This window comes from Aspergillus piperis (genome assembly GCF_003184755.1).
Source record: "Aspergillus piperis CBS 112811 unplaced genomic scaffold BO85scaffold_18, whole genome shotgun sequence".
In the NCBI taxonomy this organism is placed as follows: Eukaryota; Fungi; Ascomycota; class Eurotiomycetes; order Eurotiales; family Aspergillaceae; genus Aspergillus; species Aspergillus piperis.
The window spans coordinates 284,774-307,899 of NW_020291608.1; the positions used below are offsets into that span (position 1 = coordinate 284,774).

Consider the following 23,126-nt stretch of genomic DNA (forward strand, 5'->3'; position numbering starts at 1 on the left):
AGTTTATAAGGTAAGCGAAGGCCGGTGTGGAGAAAGCCTGGCTGGTGTGGCAGTAGCGTCTTTAAGGTATCAAGTTTAGACAGGTACTTCCGAAAAATTTTCTCATCAATGGGTACTAACACGAAAATAGTACCAAGAGTTGTTGAATGCGTTAACAAGTCTCAAGTCCACATCTTTGCATCCCCAATATAGAAATATGATATTGTATTCCAGTAGTAAAGTATACACGTCATTTCCACAAGTATCCTTATAGCCTCTAATGTCTGCCATCCCTTCAGCTAGAGCAAAAAACTCAACTCTTATGCAGTACTCACAACCTCGCTACCTCTACCTCCATCTTTTCGCCCACTGTTTCCCAGTTTGCATCCACCTGAATACCATTAGCACTGCCTCCCAAGTTACGTACGTTTAGAAGCACTTACATCCGCAATATGATCATATCCTAACAACTTCGGCGCCAACCCCGGATCCCTCCACGCCAGCGCCTCCCCTTCGGGCGTAGGCACCATGCGCATCTTCCGATCGCGCTCCTCCTGCTCTGGCCCATCATGCAAATGATACAGATACTGTTGTGTATTACCCCGTTCCACGACCATTTGCGTGCGCTGCTTCCGACATTTCTCGAATACGGCAAGAGCGTGACGCTTAGCGGCGATGAACTCAGCTGAGGATTTTGAGACGTTAGGGCCCGATGGGAGACGAGACAGGCATTCGCCGAGGACGGCGCCGTCCTCGAAGGCCATTCCTGCACTGTAACCAGGTCAGTATTCTTGCCATTTTGTAGCTTTTTATATGGAGGAAATACCCAGAAGCAAGATAAGGCAGTGTAGCATGCACAGAGTCGCCTAGCATCACCCATGCCCCGGAAGGATGCGTCCAGTCGTAGTCGCCGAAGCGGATGCAGAGACGCCACTTGTGCACCGATTGGCAGAGCTTGAGAAGTTTTTGAATCCTGCAAATTAGTATCACCATCAATAGAAAGTAGTGACAGAGTGATACCTTGGATCCCATCCCTCGAACAACGCACACATTTCCTGCACATTGCCCTCGACCGTCGAAGCCAACGACTCCTCCGGAATATCATCAGGCACAAGCAGCACCATATTGAACAGTTCCCCTTGTCGTAGGACATAATTCACTACCCTCATTAGCCCCCCACTCATCAATGAACAAAAGGCATACAAACCAGCATGTTTATCCGGCCCCAACCAATAATTAACCTGAGGATCAGTCACAAAGCCCCTCAACTCCGGATCCTTCAACATCTCCTCCGTGGACAACAACAACCGATACGCCAAATCCCCGGTTTTAATCGGCGGATCAGGCCTCTTCAACATAACCTCCGTCAACTTCCCAAACACTCCATCAGCACTAACAACCAGATCCCCCCTCCACGAGCGTCCATCACTCGCCACCGCCGTCGCCATGGCCCCGTCCTCATCTGGAAGGATATCTACAACCCTAGCAGCGCAGGTAATCTTCGCTCCTAACTCCTCCGCTCTTTCCAGCAAACAGCGCTGTAAATCCGCGCGGTGAAAATCGCGATACCACGTGCCCGGGTACTGCTTCGCCGAGTCAACGAAACTCAAGCTAGATATGATCTCGCCCTTCCAGTGTAGAAAGTTGCAGACGCGCGGGTGTGTCATGTGTGGTGTGAGAGCTGGTTCTAGACCCCAGTGTTTGAGCACTCTGGAGCTGTTCGGGAGGACTTGGATACCGGCGCCTACTTCACGGATCTCGTGCGTCGCTTCGAGGACGTGTACGTCGTGTCCGGCGAGGAGGCACGAGATGGCGGTGCCGAGGCCGGCGAGACCGGCGCCGATGATGATGATCTTTCGTCGTTAGCTTGGATAGAGTAATTTGATGTACGGGGGAAGTGGGATGTACCTGCAACCGACAGTTGTCGGGGAGGGAGCGCTTCTCTTTGATGTGGATAGGGGGCGCCATGGTATCAATCCTGTATACAACAGTAAGTGGTGGACGTTCCAGTGGATACGCTCTACGCCATGATATAAAGCCAGTTCTAGCTCCAGCTGAGTGGTTTCTTCTGCACCTAAAATGGGGGATAAGCATGTGCCTGACAAGAATGGGGGTCGGGCATGAGGGGATGCATCAATCTTATCATATCATTTGCGGGGAGAATAAGTACACCCTGCGGTCGGGGCAAACAGCTTCCAGCAATCGCCAGCAGATCCATCCCAGTATTACGTCCATTATGTCTCGAGTGAGTCGATCCCCTCAGGACAATTTCTAACAAAACTAACAGCTCAGTTCTCCCTCCAAGGTCGAACTGCCCTCGTCACCGGCGGTGCCCGGGGCTGCGGCCTTGCCTTTGCGCGCGGTCTCGCCGAAGCAGGCGCCAACGTAGCCATCTTCGATCGGATACCTCCTGAGGAGGGATTTCTATCTATCGAAAAGGAGTATGGTGTGCGGACTGCATATTACGAGTATTCCTCCGATCCTCTGAGTTCTGCACCTCACACCACAGACCCTAACAGATCGCTGCAGAGTGGACGTATCCTCCCCCGAGTCCCTCGCCACCGGCTTTGGCGCCTTTCAAACAGACTTCAACAATAAACTAGACATCTGCGTCCCCTGCGCAGGTATCAACCGACACCAGACATTCCTTGAATTCAACTACGCCGACCATCAAGAGCTGCTGGGTGTGAATGTGCTAGGCCTATTCCATACGGCCCAGCTGGCGGCACGGCAGATGATTGCCAATGGCACAAAACACGGGAGTATCGTGCTGGTGGCGAGTATGGCGAGCCACGTGGCGGTACGGAGCCAGCTGTGCAGTGCGTATTGTGGGAGTAAGGGGGCGGTGAGGGCGATGTGTCCTGCTATTGCGAAGGAATTGGCTGAATATGTATGTCCCTGCTCTTTTGGTGGCGTTCATACAGGTGAGAGATGGCTGACGATGGTAGGGTATTCGCGTGAATTCGATCTCGCCGGGGTATGTGAGGACGGAGATGACTGCTGCTGTGAGTTCCATTTTATCTCCCAGTGATTGGAATTTCCTAATAAAAGTGATGACAGTTCCCCCATTTGATCGAAGAATGGAAATCAGCAGCAATGAACGGCCGCATCGCCGAGCCGGAGGACATCATGGGGGCATGTGTGTTTCTGGCGAGCGATGCCAGTTCGTACATGACGGGGCAGGATGTGATTGTGGATGGGGGGGTGACTAAGTGGTAGCATTATCATAAATGCAGTTTAACAATTAGGCAATCAATACAGACTGATAATACATCCTATCACGCAATCAGTCATAATCATAATCAAAGCAATCTATCAAAAGGGTAGCTATCCCCGCATAAGCTACCACTGTATCCACGCCCAAAAGTGGGGTTATCAGCTCAGTCGGCGATCGCTCCGAACCCCATCACCGACTAGCTACCAACTATAACAATACTCATCCAGAAGCAAAGTATGAGCGTAGCATCACCATTCCAAACAAAATTATCGTCTCAAACAATGTCCCCCAGCGCCATCAACGGGGGCTTTCCCAGCCCGTCCACCATACCCACCACAACAGTGGTGGTAGTAGGCGCTGGCCCCTCAGGCCTAATGCTAACGTACCTCCCCCACTCACCATCCCCACCAAAAAAATATACCCCCAACTAACCATTGTGCATGGGATAGAAACAACCTCATCCGCTACGGCACACCCGTGACTCTCCTCGACGACCGCCCGACAGCAACATCAACCGGCAAAGCCGACGGTCTGCAGCCGAAGACCATCGAGACGCTGAAACAGCTGAGGCTATCGGATGAGTTGCTCCGCAATGGAGCCAAGGTGTATGATATTTGTTTCTGGGTATCCCTATCCCTATCCTGCACATTACCACCCCCAAAATATGAATAATACTAATGGCAATAATAACTTAGGAATCCACCACTCACTCCCCAACCCTCACCCGCACATCCCGCCAAACGCACTACCCCGATCACCTCGTCGGCGCATCAGACCCCTACATTCTCCTCGCGCACCAGGGCATGCTCGAAAACGTGCTTATCAAAGACATAGAAGAGCGCGGGGGATATGTCCAGCGAAACAGCCCATTCGTGTCTGTGTCGAAAACACAGGACGGGAGTGGAGAGCTAGAAGTGATCTACGACGACAATACAACAAACACGAAGAAGTTTATCCGTACAAAATATCTTGTTGGATGTGATGGCGCGAGATCTAAAGTGCGGGACTTTATTCCCGGCGCGCAGTTGGAGGGGGAAATGAGTAATGCTTCTTGGGGGGTGTTAGATGGTAATTTTTCTGTTTCATTTGTCTCTAGCTTGATGATCGGAAGTACTAATTGGTAACAGGAGTCATCGACACCGACTTCCCCGACCTATGGAGTAAGGTGGCTGTTCGCTCGCACACGGCGGGATCTATTCTCTGGATTCCTAGGGAGCGTGGTATGACGAGACTGTATGTTGAACTTAGTTCCACGGACGGGGAGAGGGTCGATAGGGCCAAGGCGACGCCAGAGTATGTCATGGCTCGGGCGCGAGAGGCGATGCAACCTTTCCGGTTGGAATGGAAGGAAATTGGTATTCTCTGCCCCATACTCCCATATCACCCTACCCTATGCCGAACGTCATGTTAACATGTTATAGAATGGTTCGGCAACTACGTCGTCGGCCAACGCGTCGCTCGGCGATTCAGCGATCCCGAAAACCAAATCTTTATTGCAGGAGATGTACATCCCACCCCTCCCCTACCATCTACCTTTTCCCACCAATATACTAATAAACAACCAGGCCGGCCACGTACACTCCGCCCTCGCAGCCCAAGGCGCCAACACCAGCATGCACGACAGCGTGAACCTAGCGTGGAAACTGAACCTCGTAGCCCGAAACCTCGCCCCAGCCTCCCTACTAAACACCTACTCCGAGGAACGACGAAAGATCGCCAACGACCTAATTGCCTTCGATGCAGGGCACGTCGCGGCCTTCGAGAAAGGCGAGGCGGCACTTGCTCGAAACTTCGAGGAGAATATCCGGTTTATTTCCGGCGTCGGGGCTGAATATGATACTGGAGTTCTCACAAAGTCAGCTGGTGGGAAAGTGAAAGGTGGAATTCAGGCGGGCACATTAACTCGTCCTGCGAAGTTGACGAGGTATATTGATGCGAATTTGGTGGATTTGCAACTTGATATCCCGATGATGGGACAGTTTAGGGTGGTTTTGTTTGTAGGGAATGTGGTCGATGGGAAGGGATTTTTGAAGGGGTTCTGTGGGGGTGTTGGGCTTGATAGGGTGGATTCTGTGGCAAGGGAGTCGTATAAGAAGTGTCCTCGGGGGGTTAGTGATGGGGACAAGTATTTCTCGTTGGAGAGGTATACACTTGTTTCGGAGGTGGTGACGTACGGGTTAGTGACGAGGAGCCAAAAGAGGGAGTTTGAGTTGGGGGATTTGCCCGAGTTGCTGCAGAAGAGTCGGTGGACGGTGTATTTGGATGATGTGGAGGGTGGAGAAGGCTGTACTGGGAAGTGGATGGGGGAGATGGAGAGGGATCAGGTCGGGGTGATGGTTGTCAGGCCGGATGGGTATGTTGGGGCAAAGGGGGTGTGGGGATGGAGTGAGGAAGAAGGATCGGGGGCGGCGCAGTGGGTTGGGGAGTATCTGGCTTTGGGCAAGTAGATTCATAGATGGGTGATTCAGACGCGTGTTGATATTCTACCTGCTATATTTGTTAAGTTACTAATACAGACAATGTAAAGATGTAGAAATTGCATCAGCGACAAGGTCAGATCAATAGATGATATAATGAAGTAGAAAGCATTCTACGCTATTAAGTTCACATAGTAGTCTTGATAGGACCAGCCTTATATTAAGTATCTAGTCAATGTCACCACCACGACGTTCAGTATTCCGTCTGATGCACCATACATGCCAAACATCCATGCAAAAAGCACAAAACAAAGGAGAGTTCAATGAGTGACGAGGGTCAGATGCAGATGCAATGCAACATAAGACATAAACCAGAATCAAACACAAACACAACAAGAAGGACACGCTATATCGTCAGTCTGATACAATACATAATCCACCAAGCATATCACATAAGAAACATCGCGAAAAGCCAAACAAATCACATGAAGTCATCAAATCAAACAGGGAACTTCACCCCGGTGCGATCCGTACACCTAGGCTGCGACAACACCCTAGGCAAGGCCCTGGCCTTAGGATCCTGGTTGAATCTCAAGCGATCACGCTTCAGATTAAAGAGCCTGACCATGCAACTCATCGCCTGCTCCTCGGACAACTGCATCGCCGGCAGTGCACTGACACTGCTGCTATTATCCAGCGGCAGATCCTTGATACACGCCGCGACCATCCAGCGCACCAACACCTCCACATCCCGAGCATTGCTCCAGCAAGGGAACATGGACAGGATCTGGATGGCGCGGGTGAACTCGCGATGGCTAGGCGCGCGCGGGTCCGTCAGGTACAACCGGGGACCCTTAATCTGCTGCTCATCCAGCTTGCGATCCAGCAGACGGAGACATTCGCGTGGCGTCGGGTTGCGGAAGACAATCTCTTCCTGAAACAGGGCGGACAGGCGTGGCCGGTTGGCCAGCAACTGGTCCATTTCCTGGGCCGGTCCGGCCAGGATCACCACCATGGTGGAGGCGTACTTGGGCAGCAGGTAGACTAGCTCGTCCACGGCCTGCGTGGTGTCGGTGTCGGCTAGTCGGTGGGCGTCTTCGATGAAGAGCACCTTGCCCTTGTTTTGGTCGAGTTGCGACCGGGACCGCACCGAGGTCGGGTGGACATTGGGTGATAGTAGGTCGGCGACCGAGCATGGCACCAGGGCTCCGTCGCTGAGAGCGCCCATTTTGTAGTACAGAGTGCCTAACTGGCGGGCGACGGTCTTTTTACCAGTGCCTATGGAAAAGGTTAGTTATTGGTATAGAAATTGACGGGACGGAAGGTATTACCTGGTGCACCCTTGAACACAAACGCAGCGGGCATGCGTGCGCCCGGATCCAGCCCCTGCAGCCAGGCGGCCTTCATCTCATTGTGATACCGCTTCAAGATGGAGATGATGTCGTCCGGCACGATGGAGTGGCGCAGCTCCTCACGGAAGACCAGCGCCGTCGTGCCGCCCACCAGCTCCGGGTTAAAGTCGCGTCCCTCGAGGAGACGTTCCACCGGCTGGGCGCTGGCGCCGGTGCGCGACCGACGCTCAAAGTGATAGATGGCCGCAGCGAGGAGATGCTCGACGGCGCGAGCATTGTCAAAGTCCTTGCGCATACGGGCATTGTCGAGGGTGTCCATGGCGGCCTGGAAGGCCTCCGGGGTGGCATCGAGATCCTGCTCGTCGAGTTTGCTCTGGAAGAGCTCCTCCATGTGCTCGCGCGTCAGCGCAGAGAAGCGCACCAGATGTGTCTCAAACCCGCGGGCTTTAGGACCCGCGCGATGCAGGAACTGGCTGATGCTGTCGTGCGTGCCGACCAGGATGGTGCAGTGATTGTCGCGCGGCGCTGCGAGGATGTCGACGACCGCGTCCGGCACGGTCGGGCGCTCCTGGCGATCGGTGTCGACGTCGACAACGAGCACATTGCCGATCGTTGACTCAACGGTCGCACGGAGTTGGTCTTCCGGCAGATCACAGAGAGCCGACAGCGGTTTGACATGGACTACACTCGTTAGCAGTTTTCCTATACTAGCCTTGTGCGGGTACTCACCTTCTCCGTTGTTCAACACTCCCAAGTCCACCAGAATCTGGGCGTACATCCGGATGGCCGTGCTCTTGCCAGTGCCTGGAGGCCCCGCAAAGATGCGATTGACCCGCAGCGGCAGACGACGCTGGTTGCGGATCTCGCGGTAGTAGTTCTCCTCGGTCGTGTCGAAAACTTCAGCCACCGAGGCCTTGACGGCGTCCTGACCGATCAGCTTCTGCATGGCTTCCCAGGCTTCGCTGGTCGACCGGGTCTCCGCCGGGCTAGGGCCGAGAACATCGTCCTTGGAAAAGAAGAAGTAGTCCACCTCGTCCATGCCGCTGTCCTGTTGGTCGGTCAAGCACTGGGCCTGACGCTGAGCAATGCTCTTGACCATCTCGCGCACGGCATGGGCGTTGGTGAACCCCTTAGCGGCACGCCCCCGGACCAGCCGGCGAGCTGCAGCCTGCATGTAGGTGCCCTCGAGACCCCCCTCGACCTGCATGCGACCGTTATATTCGGTGATGATGCGGCGGGCCAGCAGCTGCGTCAACTGCTGGCGGTCAAAGTCGTTGAATCGCAGCGAGCTGCAGATCCGTTGCTGGAGGGCGGGGTTCTCGCGCAAGAAGCTGTTCATCTCGTCGGCATCGCCAGTGAAGATGACAATAATGCGACCGATGTTGCGCTCCATCGCGTGCCGGATATCCTCGAGAGCCTGCTCGGTGGCCGGGGTCTGGGGCGCGTCCATCAGGGTGTGGGGGTGGTCGACGATGAGCACTCCGGCTGTTTGCACCGGAGCTTTGGCGTCCGTCATGTTGCGCAGTAGTTGCTGCACTCCGTCGGGACCCCGGCTGGCCAGATCGGCGCCAGTGGTCTCACAGACGGTATGGGAATCACAGATTCCCATGGCGTACAGCATCTTGGCGTAGATGCGGGCGACGGTGGTCTTGCCTGTGCCGGGATTCCCCAGGAAGGCGATGTTGTACCACTCGCTCTTCGGGTCGCGCCCATGGCGACGGCAAATCTGCACCCAGGTCTGGACGCCGTGCAGCTGGCGTTTGACGTTGTCGTGGCCGACCAGACTGTCCAGCTCCTGGACTGCCTCTTCACGGGCCGTCTCACGATTTTGACGGTCGCGCTCAGCCAGTTCCTCTGCTGTCGGCTGGGGAGGGACCGGAGTCCGAGGCAGACTCTCGGGCTGTCGTTGTGATTGTGTTTCGGGCTCTGATCGGGCAGGAGCCTGAATCTGTGTCTGGGATGATTGTGCCATGATGCGTGGCGAGGTCTGCGCCGGAGTCTGTGTCGACGCGGTAGATTGCTGCGGTCGCTTGGAGGACCACAGCGAAAAGGGGAAGAAGGGGAACCGCGATGTCGATGACGGCCGGGTCATCGAGCAGTCCATATTGTTGCGAAACGGATAGACAAACAGTCGTGCAAGGAGAGGCCCGACAATCGGGAGCATGAAGGGATGGAAGATGAAAGACTTGGTCATTCACAGGGGAGTAAAGCAGCAGATGGTCATGAGGGGGATTGCAGTGTTGGAAAATCTCCTGGAGCCAGCGTCCTCATGGCCATATTTATCAGCCATGTCGGCTGGGCAGCAGAAATCCCCGAGAAGTGGAAGTGAAGCAGTCCGGCAGTCATAGAAGGGAAGTTCAGTCAGACACCATTCTTTCCGGACTGCCTATGACGGGGCGACAGGTAGTGTGTGGCCGGAAGCCAGCCATGGTTGGTCGTTTCCGGGTTTGGACGAAAAGTGAAGCCATTCACCGCCACTTGTGCAGCCCAACGGCCAGGCAAAGCATCCTGTCATCGGGGACGAGCTTGTTCGGGTGGAGCTGATCTGGGGGAATGATGGCTGGTGTCCTGAAGAGACATGATCCAAGTGTCGCGAATCGACCTTGCTGAAACACGAAACATGAAACAACGAAGAAGCAGTATGGAGACCAGGGGACGCCCTGGCCAAGGGGCAGGCATCCATGTCGATTGGGAGGGGATGCTACTATCGTGATGCGGTAGATTGACAGCCAGCAGGTCAAGCTGCAGGGCTGCAATGGAACCAGTCGAGATAGAGAATAGGGTAACTGCAGACTAGTTGCTGATCTGGCGCATCGGCAGCCTATCAGTTCCCCGGCCAACTCATCCACTGAGCCACTTTGAGCTGTCGCCTCGTCCGACTTTCCCAAATCAATTCTTCCCTGCATTTCTGATTATTCCTCCGGCTTATACTTATGATGGGTCTCTCTCCGCCTGCGGGCCATCTTCGACCTTCGTGTTCTCCTCTTTTGCCTGGCTTTTTCTTGCTCCAGGCACCAGATAGACTAGATACAGCCTGTGGAATGCGGTGCGGAGTACATCTAACGTCATTCCTCCGGTTCTCTCCTGTGACTCACTCGAAGAGATGCTCCTCCTCGCTGCTGACCAACATGTGATGCGAGAATAAACCCTGAGTCTATCGCGGTTGCCGCTGCCTCAGGCTGACGATAGAATGGAGGCGATGGACAACCCGATCAGGCCCAACTAGTCCAACTGGTCCAACCTCTCTGAGTGCGGCCTAATCGAGTGAACAGCTGGCTCGCCTTGTCATCTTCAATGGGATCAGCTCACTTGGGGCATCCACCTTGCTGAAAACAGACGAGGCTTTTCATAATCCATAATCCGGTTTTGCCTTGCGATCGCACTCGAGATACCCAAATCATACCTGAGGCATCAAGGCACTAAATCGGTGGTGTGCTCGACTTTGGACTTTCTGAGCAGTCGACGATGAGGCGTGTGGCTTCTGTCAAATCGAACTAGAATTGGCCTTCATCTCTCGATTCGAGGTTCAATTCTCGCCAGATTGCGAATTAAGTCCCCTTAGTGCAAATGCGCACGCGACACCGTAATCTCGACTCGACAACTCTCTTCCCACTCCGAGTCACCCTCACCACCCGCGGCTCACACAACCATCTTTTCACGGTCGCATCCACCAGCTGCATCTTCTTCTCACTTCACAGTCGATGATATCCCATAATCGCCCAGTTAAAAGCATCCACAAACACCCGGTCATGAAGATGGAAGGGGGAAAAGCGGCGGGGTATGTCTTGGGCGGTGGGAATCATGATCCTTGCCAGGGGGCGGGGCAAATTATGAGGGATTCTTTCCTGTTATGCCATGACGACCCAGGGCAATTATGCTAATAAAAAGGAACTGCTTCGATTAAAAACTAATAAGCAGGAGTAGCATAGTATTCATTGTCTAATGCGAGCTGGTCACTCCGTTGTAGCTGGATACCGCGTTCCCGATTATATATCTTTAGATTATTCTTGCTGTCCTTAATAGTACGTAGTTTAATCTCACCATCATTATGATCCTGCTTATATTCGTAACATACTGTAGTAGTAATCAGTAAGTATTGACTAGTACTTGATTCATTCCCCTTGAATATCCTGCCTCTGGAAGTACTACTTACTTAATAGTGGTATCAAGCCCCAAAAGACATCTATTGCGACCCAATAACCGAAAGTAATGGAGTAAAGTACAACTCGTGCACGACCAAAGAGACTTAGATACAACAATATACATTGACCAACCCACCAATATATACGCCTAACCTAACCTACCATATACCCTACAGAAAAGAGTTACCTACATACACTACTTCGTAGCAGCATCATCTACTCTAAAACAGCAGACACCACCATCGAGGCATACTTCTTCACCCCCGTCTTAGCCGGCCTTGCCTCAACATCCGCGACCTCGGCATAGAACCGACGAGGACCATCGAGATCGATCGTGCTCGCATCCACCCACCACCGTCCACGGTAGTAGCAGCGCGCCCCGATGTACAGCACCACGATCGCCACCACCGATACATAGTTGGCGAAGAAGCCCTTGGCCGTGGGGTTGCCGCCCAGTGGCCACAAACTGAGATAGAACTCGGCGATGATGAGCAAAATGCACCAGGTTAAGCCCCAGATGGCGCCGTAGGGGTAGGTCCAGGACCGCCAGGGGAGGTCGTCGACGGAGCGGCCTTGGATCTTCCAGGCGTAGCGCATGCGGAGATGCGAGAGGCAGATGGTGCCCCATCCGAAGAGCGTGAAGAGGGAGGTCAGGTTCGAGAACCAGGTGAAGACCGTTGAACCCTTGTTGCTCACGTTCAGATAGGCTAGGCCACCGCCGATGACGAGCGTGATGACGAGTCCGGCGACGGGGCGACCGGCTTTGTCGGCTTTGCCGAAGATCTAGGTTTGTAGGCAGAGGAGTTAGTTGAGGAGATCAGAAGAGACAAGTAGTTGATAAATTGGATAGTCAAGGGCCACAGGGAGACCAACCTTCGGCGCGAGCTTGAGATGCGTCAATCCCATCAGTGTTCGTGAGCCACCATAGGCCGAAATACTTCCGGTGGACAGCACAGAGATGAAGATCACTGCGTTCATAATGTGTGCCAACGGAGCAAGGCCTGCGTTGCGATAGGCGATGACAAACGGCGATGCGTTGACGCCGCTACCGCCAAAAAGATTGGGGTCTTTCGGTGACACCGTGATGGTGATCATCAACGAGCCCAGGACGTAGAACAGCGACAGGCGCAACCAGATCGAGCTCACGGCGCGTGGCACCGCCTTGCGCGGATTGTCGGTCTCCGCTGCAACCAGCGCCGAGTTCTCCGATCCGGACATGGCGAAAATACAGGTGGGCATGACAGACAGGAAGCCTTTGAAGCCGTTGGTGAATGGCATTGAGTTCCAGTAACGGAAGCCGATCGGTCCTTCGTCGGGAGCGCCGCCGGCCGAAACCACTGTTAAACACGAGATGGGTATGCGTCAGTTGGAGGGCTAGGTGAGAAGAGAGAGCATGCGTATGTGACTAACCGATGAGAGAAATAATGACCACAAAGATCCATCCGAACTTGATAGAGGAGGCGATGACCTCTACCTCGCCAAAGAACCGGACCGCAAAGACGTTTATGAAGATAATCACCACCCAGAAGATTGTAATCCAGGCCGCAGTTGGTACCTTGTCCGTCCAAAAATTCAGGACCGTGACGATACCCTAAGCAGTTAGCACACAACTCCTAGCCACCTGGATCCGGAGTCCTACCTGGAGTTCGTTTGCGATCGTAATAAAGTAAGAGAACCAATACGCCCAGCCCAGCGCAAAGGCCGCCGATCTGTCAATGAAGATCTCCGTCCATTGGGTGAATGCAGACGGCAGAGGATACATAACGGCCATCTCACCGATCGAGTGGCTGACGGACCAAATCATCGTGCCACTCAGCAGGTAGCCAATGAAGATGGCTGCCGGACCACCATTCGCCAGTGATTCACCACTTCCCAGCCATAACCCCATACCAATCGATGACCCCAGCGCAATCATGGTCAAATGCCGCGTAGACAGGCTCCGCTTGAGATCAGTTTCGGCACCATAGTCAACATCCACGGATGCCCAGCGCTCCATGGGCTCGCCTTTCTTCTCAGCATCCTGAGGGCTCCGATTACTCGACGTTTCGTAGGCCGCCATGGTAGAGTGATCGGCCATCGTGAAGAAATGGTCGATACAATAGGGGGAAGAAGAATGACCAATATTAAAGATGATGAAGGAACAGGAATCAGCAAGCCTCGTCAACCCCAGCCGGGGGTACCGGGATGATTATAACACCGCCACCACAGCTGTGCAACACAAGGCAAGAGCCTACGTCTCCCTCCCAATCACACTTGCATGTCGCAGCGACCGATATACTTGCCAGATAAGAGGCCTCTATCAGGCCATTAGTGGGCTTGGCGAGTATCAGGCGGAGATAAAGATAACACCCCTGTCCCAGTCGTATCGTGCGTGCCGCATACTTTTATTAGTATCTTGCAGCGGACGAACTGACACAGGCGCAGAAACCTTCTGGAAGTATAGCTGACGCCATGAGCTTGGAGTAGTATCGCTGATAACCAAAGCCCCGGCTGCCAATCGTAGCGTTGAAACCGTGGGTCGTTATCAGAACCACACGATCTGTGCCATCAGCTGATATGCATCCTCCAGATCCATCTGGACAATTAGGCGTGGCATGTTATCGTCGTCCTCGAGTTACCGCAAATGAAACCTCTCGGAGTGCGCCTCATGGACTCTCTCAGTCGAAAGGGTTACATTATAGACTTCGAAAGGCTTGGGGCGGAGGGCACGATGTGTGGTACAGCCAATGCGGGCGAAGGCCCGAAACGGTCAGTTTCCCAATAGATGACCACCGCATGTCATAATCGCGTGGTTGGAGCATGGAAAGGCTGCCCCCGACGTGTCCCATATCCCTTACATGCTGGACGCCGGGATCGGCGGTAACACAATGGGCAACCGACCTGGTAGCTGAGACAGCGGGGGAAAGGCCGGGCTGTTCCAGAACTAACCAACAGTGCGGAGTACATGAAGACCGAAGAAGAAGAGCGGAGATCAACCTGTCGTCAGGGGTCAAGACATCCGCTATCGGTGTTTGAGCGAGGAATGGTTATCTCTGGCAGCGGTAGATAGACACTTTGGTTGTTATCTCTCTCCAGTTGGGGTAATCTGACGCGTAGACCGGAAGACCAATCAGGGCTGCAGCAAGAGATTAATAGAGCTTGGCTTCTTCGGCTCCTCTGAGGGGATGTGGATTAAGCTATCGATTTAGCCTTCGCGGCCTGCAGAGCTGTTGCTGCGCCGCCTGCATCCAGCTACCTGGGACGGGCCATTGGCTCATCGCAAACATCCTCGGAAGTGGTGTCAGACCGGCACGCGATGAGCAACTCGGGTAGCCACGGAAGTAAGGGCACGCCTGCTTGCCTTCTAAGGTAGTCTAGAGTGAGTTGACAGTAAACTCTCGTAGTCTTGTGGTACAGAGTCAGTTGGCCGTCAGTGGTGGGTGAGTCGCCGATCGGGCGCTGGCCCGCAAGGCAATCACAATAATAACCTCAGTGGCTGCCATATCCTACCTGCCATTGCAACCTCGCTGGCCATGCAACACGTGCATAACCGATCGAGGATTGATGATCTTGCATGGAGAGCTTAATCCCTCAGTTAGCTGTTTTTTCCGTCCTCTAACCCCCCTGATGCGTTTGTCTTGTAGACGAGCCCTCCAAACATGACCTGGGACCCCCTGCACTGTATACGGTCGCATTGCTCGGATTCACAGTCGTCTGCCATTTCCAACACTCAGGGCCAAAAGGATTAAAGGTATAACGGCCGTGAAACCTTTTTTCTTCTCCTCTCGCCCCGGGGCAGTGTTCTCGAAAGGTCTCGGAAGGGTGATGTCTCCTGCATCTACCTTGGCAGCTGTATCAGATTTGGCTTCAGCTCACCGCCAGTTTAGCGGTCACTGAATATTCCAGGACTGACAGAGAAGCCGGACATCGTAGTCAGATCTTCTGAGGCAATGCTCGAAGGTGCAATACCTGCGGCCGAAAGCGTTGTCCCTTGCGTCTCGACTCGAACCTGGAACCCCCCATTATTAGATTGTGGCTACTGACCTGATTGAGAGTCGAGACTGACACTCGTCCTCGACATCGGCTAGAACCGCATTGAGATGAACTGCAATATGCTCTCTCATATTGATCCCACCAGATAGTGTCGCCACTGCTTGCACTTAATCATCGCTGCTTTGGTGCCTTCAGTTATCCCGGACATGTCATTGTAGTCACGAACCACCCCTTGCGCGGAGACCCTGACCAATTTCCGCCTGCGAAAGGATGAAGGTCACCCGGTAGCTATTGTTTTGTTTCTTTCATTGCGCATAAACATTGTGTATGAGCAACCTTTTAGCCGATGAGTAAGGACGCCCAAAGAACGTTTCATCTACCGCAAACACATGAAGCAAAGGTAGGGCAAAGAGCCGTTATCGCCGTGACATAAAATGAACTGAAGAAGAAAATTCATGTAAATAAGTTGTTCTAGCATGATCGGACTAAATCAGCATAGTAATGATATTGTCGTATTGGACCTTGAGCGTCCTCTAGACATTTCCAATGTGGGAGAGGCAGGGAACTCACATCTTGGACGAGAAAGCAAAGTCAGTACCAGACTGATCATGTAATCTTCAGAGTCTGATTCACGATGAGCGTAGACTCCCAAATGCACGCATCAATTCCGCGAACGGGGCCACTTTGGCTGGAGCTTCATAAGCGGTGGTGAGTCATTAGACCACTCCTGAACTGGGAATCAGGGTCTCCGTCCTCCACATTCCCCACCGGTGATATTGGCGCTCAGATCATGCTCCGAGACATGGAGCTAGTTAATGGAGAACTGCTTTATAAGCGATCGGAAGCATTCCTTGTACAAAGGTCGTCATGCAGTGTATACTGCATCGGTTAGGCTACTGGCAGAGTGTGCCATAAAATCAGCTGTTGAAGAGGGAATTGTATCGCACAAGTTAGTTCCATTGGGATGCTTAGACCGTTCCAGTGACTCTCCGGGGCATTTTGAGTCCCCCGAGGTCTGCGCAGCCAATAAATTGTCGGAGTGAGGAACCACTAGTGCAGAGAAGGATCGCAATTTAGGCATATAAGCGACTCGCCACTGCTGATTGAATTGCCAGGTAGATTTTGAATTGCACTTCCAATGACAATCTGTAAGACTGCCAATTTTGATCGCGACAAGCATGCTGCAACGTCTATAGCAAACACTTCCAGCAACATAATTGCCTGCATGTGCGAGCGCTCGTCTATAATGCAATGCTCATAGCATATACGACTTTTTCTGGCTCCATAATGGCGGCATTGCTCCCCAATGCGCAGGAGCTCTTTTTATCACAGGAGCAGGAGGCAGTTGGGATCATCTGGTACCATCTCACGTTCCCTTATTTGTCGCATGAGCAGTAGACGCACGCAGGCACTTTCCAAGCTTCGCTTAGAGATGAATACGAGGGTAGGCCAAGAATTAGAGCTGCAATCATACTCAGAAGAGCATCACCCTGGCCTGTAGGCTGATTATCACTGGCTGCTGGGGGTTAGGACATGCTTTGGAAGTCTTTTGAAGATACAGCAGTTCTTTACAAGATTCAAGCTACCTCTCTTAGGTAGTCTGGAAAGCTGATTAGGAAGCAGTAGATACCTCCTAGCAAGTTTTTGGCGGAGTTAAACTATTAGTGTTTCCACCGATAGATACTTCCAGGAGAGGTGCCTTCCAGACTGTTCATGTGCTCAGTTTTACCATCATTTCTTGTCACCCAGTGGTGCTTTCCGCTTTATTCTTCTTATGTCGCATGGTGCCCATGATTGAATTCGTTTCGGGAATTGCATGGTGATTCCGCTGACTGTTAGGTTTTGATATCAGATGCAGTCGGAAGCTATGACCAAACAATGACTGCGCCAGGATATTCCCCATTGGCCATGGAGCGCCTCCCAGGTGATCAGAGGTCATAAGTGCAAAGTAGCCGAAGCCATGGACTGGGCTAATCGGTTAGTGCAGCCACACCCAGGCAGCCACTTTGATAGTGTCTAAACCTCGTGTCCTGCAGAGCGTGCTATACAACTTTCAGAGATCCCCCGTTAGGGGTGGCCCAACGAGATCACGTAGGGTACTATGGATGATATTGATGACGGGCGAATGAGCGATAGAGGAAGCTACAGTTGGGGCCATGAGGTATACACGTGTGTTTGTGTTGCTAGCAACCATCACATTGCACTTCTTAAATTGGACAAGACCGGAGAACCGAGCTCCATTCTGCTTAATATACTATGCGTCAAGGTGGCCGAGTGGAGAATACGTTCAGCCTTCCTTTTCGGCACTATCTGGAGAACCCATAGATGGCGAGGTGTTGGGTTGTCGGATGCACATGCCATCATTCTCAAGCGAGGCCTTACCGAGACAGACAGGATGCAATGACGAGAGCTAGTAGTAGACTAGGCCTCCTGGAGAGGTCATGGGTGATAATAATTACTCCGCATGGGGACTCCAGAAATGGGCCCTTGAGTTCCCAGGCAGAGTCAATTCACCCGAACTCGGTTAAAATGGCATTCAGCCGGACGGCAGGCACAAAGAGGGAAAATCTCCGTCGCAGAATCAACCGACTGGATCCGGGGCCGTGAGGCCCTCCACTCGGGAGGCAGACCCCCATCCGTCCCCGGATCCTCTGATTCGTGCTCCATTCTGAATCCCCGGACCTCCGCATTATAGGCCCCGGCGATCCTTCCCGTTTTCGGGGTTTATCGGCCATGCGTGTCTCGCACCACCCACTGCATCACCAGTCCGTCCGTGACGCCATGCCGTTGAAGCCGTACCGGCGCGATGCAGCTTCGGCAGCTAGTACTTCCTAAGTTTCCTCTCTATAAATGTGGCCCGGGTCCCGGGTTGCTTCTCCGCATTCTTGCCCGGTTGCAGTCCACTCGTCGTGAACAGCTCGGTGAGACCGTTGGACATCATGTATACCATTTCGAATATTTACGGTAAGACTGGGCTCCTAACAGTGACCGTCCGGCTCAAGCTAACGGAGATACCCAGTGCTGGCTGCCTTCGGCACCATCGGCGGTGCCTTGTTCGGCTTCGATGTCAGTTCCATGAGTGCCTGGATTGGCACGGATCAGTATCTGGAATACTTCAACTCTCCTGATTCCGACTTGCAGGGTGGTGTAAGTGACCAAGCCCTTCAAAGCGTTAAAATGGACACAAATGACTGATGATAATCGGATCTTTTCTAGATCACCGCTTCCATGTCTGCTGGCTCCTTTGCCGGTGCTCTCGCTGCCGGCTTCATATCAGACCGAATTGGTCGTCGCTACTCCCTCATGCTGGCGTGTTGCATCTGGGTCATTGGTGCTGCCATTCAGTGCAGTGCCCAAAACGTCGCTCACCTAGTTGCCGGGAGAGTGATCAGCGGTTTGTCCGGTACGGTCCTCAGCTATCTTTCTGGCATCATGATATACTGAACGATACTCTAGTCGGTATTACATCCTCACAGGTCTGCGTTTATCTCGCCGAATTAGCACCCGCCCGTATCCGTGGCCGTATTGTCGGTATCCAGCAGTGGGCTATTGAATGGGGTATGCTCATCATGTATCTGATCTCGTATGGATGTGGCAAAGGTCTGGCTGGAGCAGCATCTTTCCGAGTTTCGTGGGGTGTCCAGGGTATCCCAGCCCTCATCCTGCTTGCCGCATTGCCCTTCTTCCCTGAATCGCCTCGTTGGCTGGCAAGTAAAGAGCGATGGGAGGAAGCTTTGGACACTTTGGCCCTACTGCATGCCAAGGGCGACCGCAACGATCCCGTGGTCCAAGTGGAATACGAAGAAGTGCAGGAAGCAGCACGCATCGCCCAGGAGGCTAAGGATGTTTCATTCCTTTCCCTGTTCGGACCGAAGATTTGGAAACGCACCCTTTGCGGTGTCAGTGCTCAGGTCTGGCAGCAGTTGCTCGGGGGCAATGTTGCGATGTATTATGTCGTGTATATCTTCAACATGGCTGGCATGGTAAGTCTGTCTTATACTTCAGGAAGATGCCCTTGGAACCGAACTGACGATGTTTTATAGTCTGGAAACACGACTCTGTACTCGTCAGCCATTCAGTACGTAATCTTCCTGGTTACAACAGGTACTATCCTGCCATTTGTTGATCGGATCGGTCGACGACTTTTGCTTCTTACTGGATCCGTCCTGTGCATGGCCTGCCACTTCGCTATTGCTGGTCTTATGGCTTCACGTGGTCATCATGTTGACTCTGTCGATGGTAATGCGAACCTGAAGTGGTCAATTACAGGACCGCCCGGCAAAGGTGTCATTGCTTGCTCATACATCTTCGTTGCTGTTTATGGATTCACCTGGGTATGTAGCTGTCCAGTCTCCCGAGATCATCCAAAATCGGCCTCAGTTAACATGACCTAATGTAGGCCCCCGTGGCGTGGATCTACGCATCCGAAGTCTTCCCTCTTAAGTACCGTGCAAAGGGTGTCGGTCTCTCGGCTGCGGGTAACTGGATCTTCAACTTTGCATTGGCGTACTTTGTGGCACCTGCTTTCACCAACATTCAGTGGAAGACCTATATCATCTTCGGTGTATTCTGCACTGTGATGACGTTCCATGTCTTCTTCTTCTACCCAGAGACTGCTCGACGGTCGCTTGAAGACATTGACTTGATGTTTGAGACCGATATGAAGCCTTGGAAAACACACCAGATTCATGACCGCTTCGGCGAAGAGGTTGAGCGACACAAGCACAAGGACATGGTTGACCAGGAGAAGGGGGTTGTGTCGACTCATGATGAGATGGCGTGATGAACTGTATTTGTTTAGATGAGTTAGCGATTTTATATGAGAACAGTGAACGATTGTATCGAAGCATAATGGAATGTTATCCATGGTGAATCAAGTATGCTGGGGCGAAGTAATGATTGAAAGTTATGATCCAGTGTAGATGATGTGAGGCTGCTGAAGTCAGGTCCATTCCACGTCTTCTTACACCAATCGAGTGAATCGGTCCTTCCTAATATAGCACTTGTGTAAGTACAATACCTAGTCGTCCATGACATCGTGGACTGTCTGCTAATCTTCATTTGCTACATTTTGACGTCTATAGTCATTCATCATGTGGGTACTACAGGCGCTTGTCGATCTGGTGTCTATTTTGGAGAACATAAGCATACTACTACTAAGTAGTACTACTCTTACCATAATGGACAGATAGTCGCCTTCAGTACGAGGTGAATGGCGGACCGCGACAGACCCCTGATCAACAATTTTGACGATCCCGAGATCTTGATGCAGCTGTCAAACCAGGGTGTCACATACTATTTCCTCATCTGGCCAAATTGAGTCTCATAGAGCCTTCATAATAACCGATTGGTGGAAAATTAGAAATTCGCATTAATTGAATAAGTCAGGTGATGCATTCCTACTTATCTCAGCTGTGACGTACTTGTGCACATCCAGTGGACGGCAAACGCAAATCTACCATGACGTCATCCCAGCTCCCCTCGACGCGTCCCTCGCCATCTGTCACTTGATCACAGCCACCGATAGAGGAACCACGTCTGCAATCTATATGGCAGAACCTGATATCTACTGTGTATAGACACTGCGATGCATTTGCGCTTGGCAAACCCACATACGTCATGCCGTCCCTCATCCAGACCACCTCACCACACATATATACTTTGAGCGGAGCATCGAGGAGCACCATGTTCGGAACCATTCTTTATCAACCGCGACTTCTCTGGAACATACCTCGTTCATCCTGAGTTGAACATTACCTTCCAAGCTATCAAAATGGATTCTATCAAGCAAACCATGGGTACGACGCCCAACCACACCGAAGAAGAACAGCGCAAGCTGTATGACAACCTTCCCGCCGAGCAACGCGATAAGCAGTCATTCACGGAGTGGGTGAAAGAAGCCTACAACGAGCAATACGAGAAGTGGATGCCTTGGCTGGAGGATCAATATCTTAAGTGGTTTGGCAAAGGCGATAACAAGGCTTCCTACGTGACCAAGGGTACGCTAGAAACATTTCTATTGTCTGCCCATGCGTAGGCTAACTATTGCAATCAGACAACCTCTCCAAGACCAAGGTCACCGGCGTTAAGCAAGTCGATCAGATCCAAGACGACGTAAATAATCTCGTTGGAAACCAGTTGGGCGAAAACGGTCTGCTGGCTCCGGTTGGTAACATGGTTTCAAAGGAAGGGTTCAATCGCGCCGAGCGTGGAGGGAAAGATGAAAATGGCTCTTATGGAGGCCCTCTTGGAGGAGCAACCGATCCCATTGTCGATAACTCCAAGAAGGCTGGCCAGGGACTGGCCACTGGAATACAGTCGGCTGGGTCCTCTGTTGCTAGTGGAGCCAAGAGTTGGGGGAGCGCGATCCCAGGATTTGGCAGCAAGTGAGATAGTACTCGAGCATGTGTCTGCCTGCTGACATGATATGATATGATGGTATGATCTAACGGCCTGCTATGACTTCTTTTGGCTCTTCTGTTTTCTTTATGTAGCCAAGAATTTGCCATATACTTTTAATTGGATTGTGTGATTCAATATCATGTACAGCCTAGCTTTTGGACCAGTACCTCGTCCTTCTCGAATATACATGATGCCGGTAAATGAAGCACTAAACTTTAGTGTCATTGATTCAGCGTAAGAAGATACCAGTGTACTTCCTCGATAGCCAGCCAAGATAGATTCGCGACCTTCACCTCAAAGAGCATCAAACGGAAACAGATACTTCCCATAGTCAATTAAGCAGTAAAAGTAACACATTCGGGTAGGATTGGCATGATGGTCTGAGTGCAAGTCATAACAAACCTAAACTAACCTCGCCTCGCCATTACAAATACCATCTAGACGCTGGATTTCGTCGCAATCCAGTCGAATTCTCCCAGAAACAAAGAATATAAGCAAACACATACTCAAGACAATTACCAAAACTCGAAGAGCAGCGTTAGTACACAATCGATGGCAGAATCCGTACTACGTCGGGCGGTGAGTACACCGCTTCTCTGACCGCCATAAGCGGCAGAACCTAGCGAACCTCGAGCGAAAAATCTCAGGTTTTGCGGATTTTGGAAACGTACAGTTCCAGAAAAGGGAGCTGGGAATCTGTATAAAAAGGCGGTGGCAGAAAACACACTACAGCCTCAGGCAACAAATTGCATGTCCGATGATGATCTATGACATTCTTCCACTTCACATAGAACGTTCTGTATTTCACGATGATATCACCTCCTTTACGCAGCCCAGTGGTTATGATGGAACTTCGACTTCACCTCAAACCCAATATGTGCGGGATAATGCTATTGTAGCGAAGCTTGAGCTTACTCGGATCGAGACAGCCATACTGCGGGCAGTTTGTGACCCACTTTATCCACATCTTGAAGACACAGTTCTGGATAACCAGGGGCAGGGGAAGGTTTCATGATGTTGGCTTTGAGGGAATGGTGATGGTGGCGATGAGAGATGCGTCATGAGGTTGCTGGCCTTCTTGGGAACTTGAACGTCATTTACGGGCAGTTAGTGGTAAGGGGACAGTATTTAAGCGGGGAGGTTGGTCGCTGTGCTTGAGTAGACATATACAATCATAAAATGATGATTTGAGTAATTTATCGCAATTACATAGGTCTTTCGAAGTTAAAGTGAGTCTGAACACTTCCTCTATCTATGCATATCTAACATATACAGCAACAACCATCAAGATGCCGCACACCAAAACAGATACCGCATTCCGATACCCTCAAAACGAAGACCAGAGCCGTCGTCTTCGCAACACCACCCAGGATCAAAGAGCCGCTCAGAGGCAGCAATACTCATCGGAGTCAGCCACTGCGGCATCCCTGGCAGCCGATCCAACCTCCAATTGGGGTCCGGAGGAATTCTTCGAGACCACCGTCGATGAGTACGGTCAACCGGTCACTGACCAGTGGGCGTTCACGGATGGTGCAAGGATGAGTAGAGGCGTCTCTGGCCATGATGAGGCTGATGCGTTTGAGGCTGCAAATGATAAATTTGATTGAATTAAGTTTGAATTGAGGCCGTATGGGCATAGTGGTGA

General features: G+C 52.1%; 8 protein-coding genes across 8 annotated transcripts; 4 read left to right on the forward strand and 4 right to left on the reverse strand.

The window, feature by feature from the left end:
- Positions 1–37: 37 nt before the first annotated feature.
- BO85DRAFT_95782 (uncharacterized protein) lies at positions 38–356 on the reverse strand. Its single transcript, XM_025665811.1, has one exon. It carries the CDS (start codon positions 268–270, stop codon positions 106–108), a length of 165 nt encoding a protein of 54 aa, XP_025512600.1. The 5' UTR covers positions 271–356; the 3' UTR covers positions 38–105.
- Positions 152–2,447, reverse strand: BO85DRAFT_452094 (FAD dependent oxidoreductase). The gene is made up of 6 exons (XM_025660745.1): positions 1,888–2,447; positions 1,187–1,832; positions 1,000–1,138; positions 806–952; positions 423–750; positions 152–370 (listed from the first exon to the last, which is right to left on the reverse strand). Exons 1-6 carry the CDS (start codon positions 1,945–1,947, stop codon positions 311–313), a joined length of 1,380 nt encoding a protein of 459 aa, XP_025512601.1. The 5' UTR covers positions 1,948–2,447; the 3' UTR covers positions 152–310.
- On the forward strand, positions 2,216–5,793 carry BO85DRAFT_480172 (FAD binding domain protein; the record flags this gene model as incomplete). The annotated part of the gene is made up of 11 exons (XM_025662990.1): positions 2,216–2,224; positions 2,272–2,425; positions 2,499–2,869; positions 2,928–2,984; positions 3,040–3,194; positions 3,347–3,430; positions 3,646–3,820; positions 3,892–4,264; positions 4,324–4,551; positions 4,618–4,700; positions 4,762–5,793. 11 exons carry the CDS (start codon positions 2,216–2,218, stop codon positions 5,641–5,643), a joined length of 2,571 nt encoding a protein of 856 aa, XP_025512602.1. The 3' UTR covers positions 5,644–5,793.
- Positions 5,794–6,112: 319 nt separating this feature from the next.
- GbpA lies at positions 6,113–9,069 on the reverse strand (the record flags this gene model as incomplete). The annotated part of the gene is made up of 3 exons (XM_025656303.1): positions 6,113–6,891; positions 6,945–7,646; positions 7,695–9,069. 3 exons carry the CDS (start codon positions 9,067–9,069, stop codon positions 6,113–6,115), a joined length of 2,856 nt encoding a protein of 951 aa, XP_025512603.1.
- Positions 9,070–11,208: 2,139 nt separating this feature from the next.
- Positions 11,209–13,635, reverse strand: BO85DRAFT_403332 (putative amino acid transporter). Its single transcript, XM_025657222.1, has 4 exons — positions 12,747–13,635; positions 12,518–12,698; positions 11,981–12,444; positions 11,209–11,890 (listed from the first exon to the last, which is right to left on the reverse strand). Exons 1-4 carry the CDS (start codon positions 13,182–13,184, stop codon positions 11,324–11,326), a joined length of 1,650 nt encoding a protein of 549 aa, XP_025512604.1. The 5' UTR covers positions 13,185–13,635; the 3' UTR covers positions 11,209–11,323.
- Positions 13,636–18,018: 4,383 nt separating this feature from the next.
- BO85DRAFT_470993 (sugar porter family MFS transporter) lies at positions 18,019–19,862 on the forward strand (the record flags this gene model as incomplete). Its single annotated transcript, XM_025662440.1, has 6 exons — positions 18,019–18,043; positions 18,099–18,226; positions 18,296–18,482; positions 18,536–19,062; positions 19,123–19,413; positions 19,479–19,862. 6 exons carry the CDS (start codon positions 18,019–18,021, stop codon positions 19,860–19,862), a joined length of 1,542 nt encoding a protein of 513 aa, XP_025512605.1.
- Positions 19,863–20,606: 744 nt separating this feature from the next.
- BO85DRAFT_522601 (uncharacterized protein) lies at positions 20,607–21,684 on the forward strand. The gene is made up of 2 exons (XM_025665276.1): positions 20,607–21,078; positions 21,135–21,684. The coding sequence occupies exons 1-2, from the start codon at positions 20,853–20,855 to the stop codon at positions 21,467–21,469; spliced, it is 561 nt and encodes a 186-aa protein (XP_025512606.1). The 5' UTR covers positions 20,607–20,852; the 3' UTR covers positions 21,470–21,684.
- Positions 21,685–22,534: 850 nt separating this feature from the next.
- BO85DRAFT_441131 (uncharacterized protein) lies at positions 22,535–23,088 on the forward strand (the record flags this gene model as incomplete). Its single annotated transcript, XM_025658799.1, has 3 exons — positions 22,535–22,587; positions 22,695–22,710; positions 22,771–23,088. The coding sequence occupies 3 exons, from the start codon at positions 22,535–22,537 to the stop codon at positions 23,086–23,088; spliced, it is 387 nt and encodes a 128-aa protein (XP_025512607.1).
- Between the last annotated feature and the right edge of the window lie 38 nt (positions 23,089–23,126).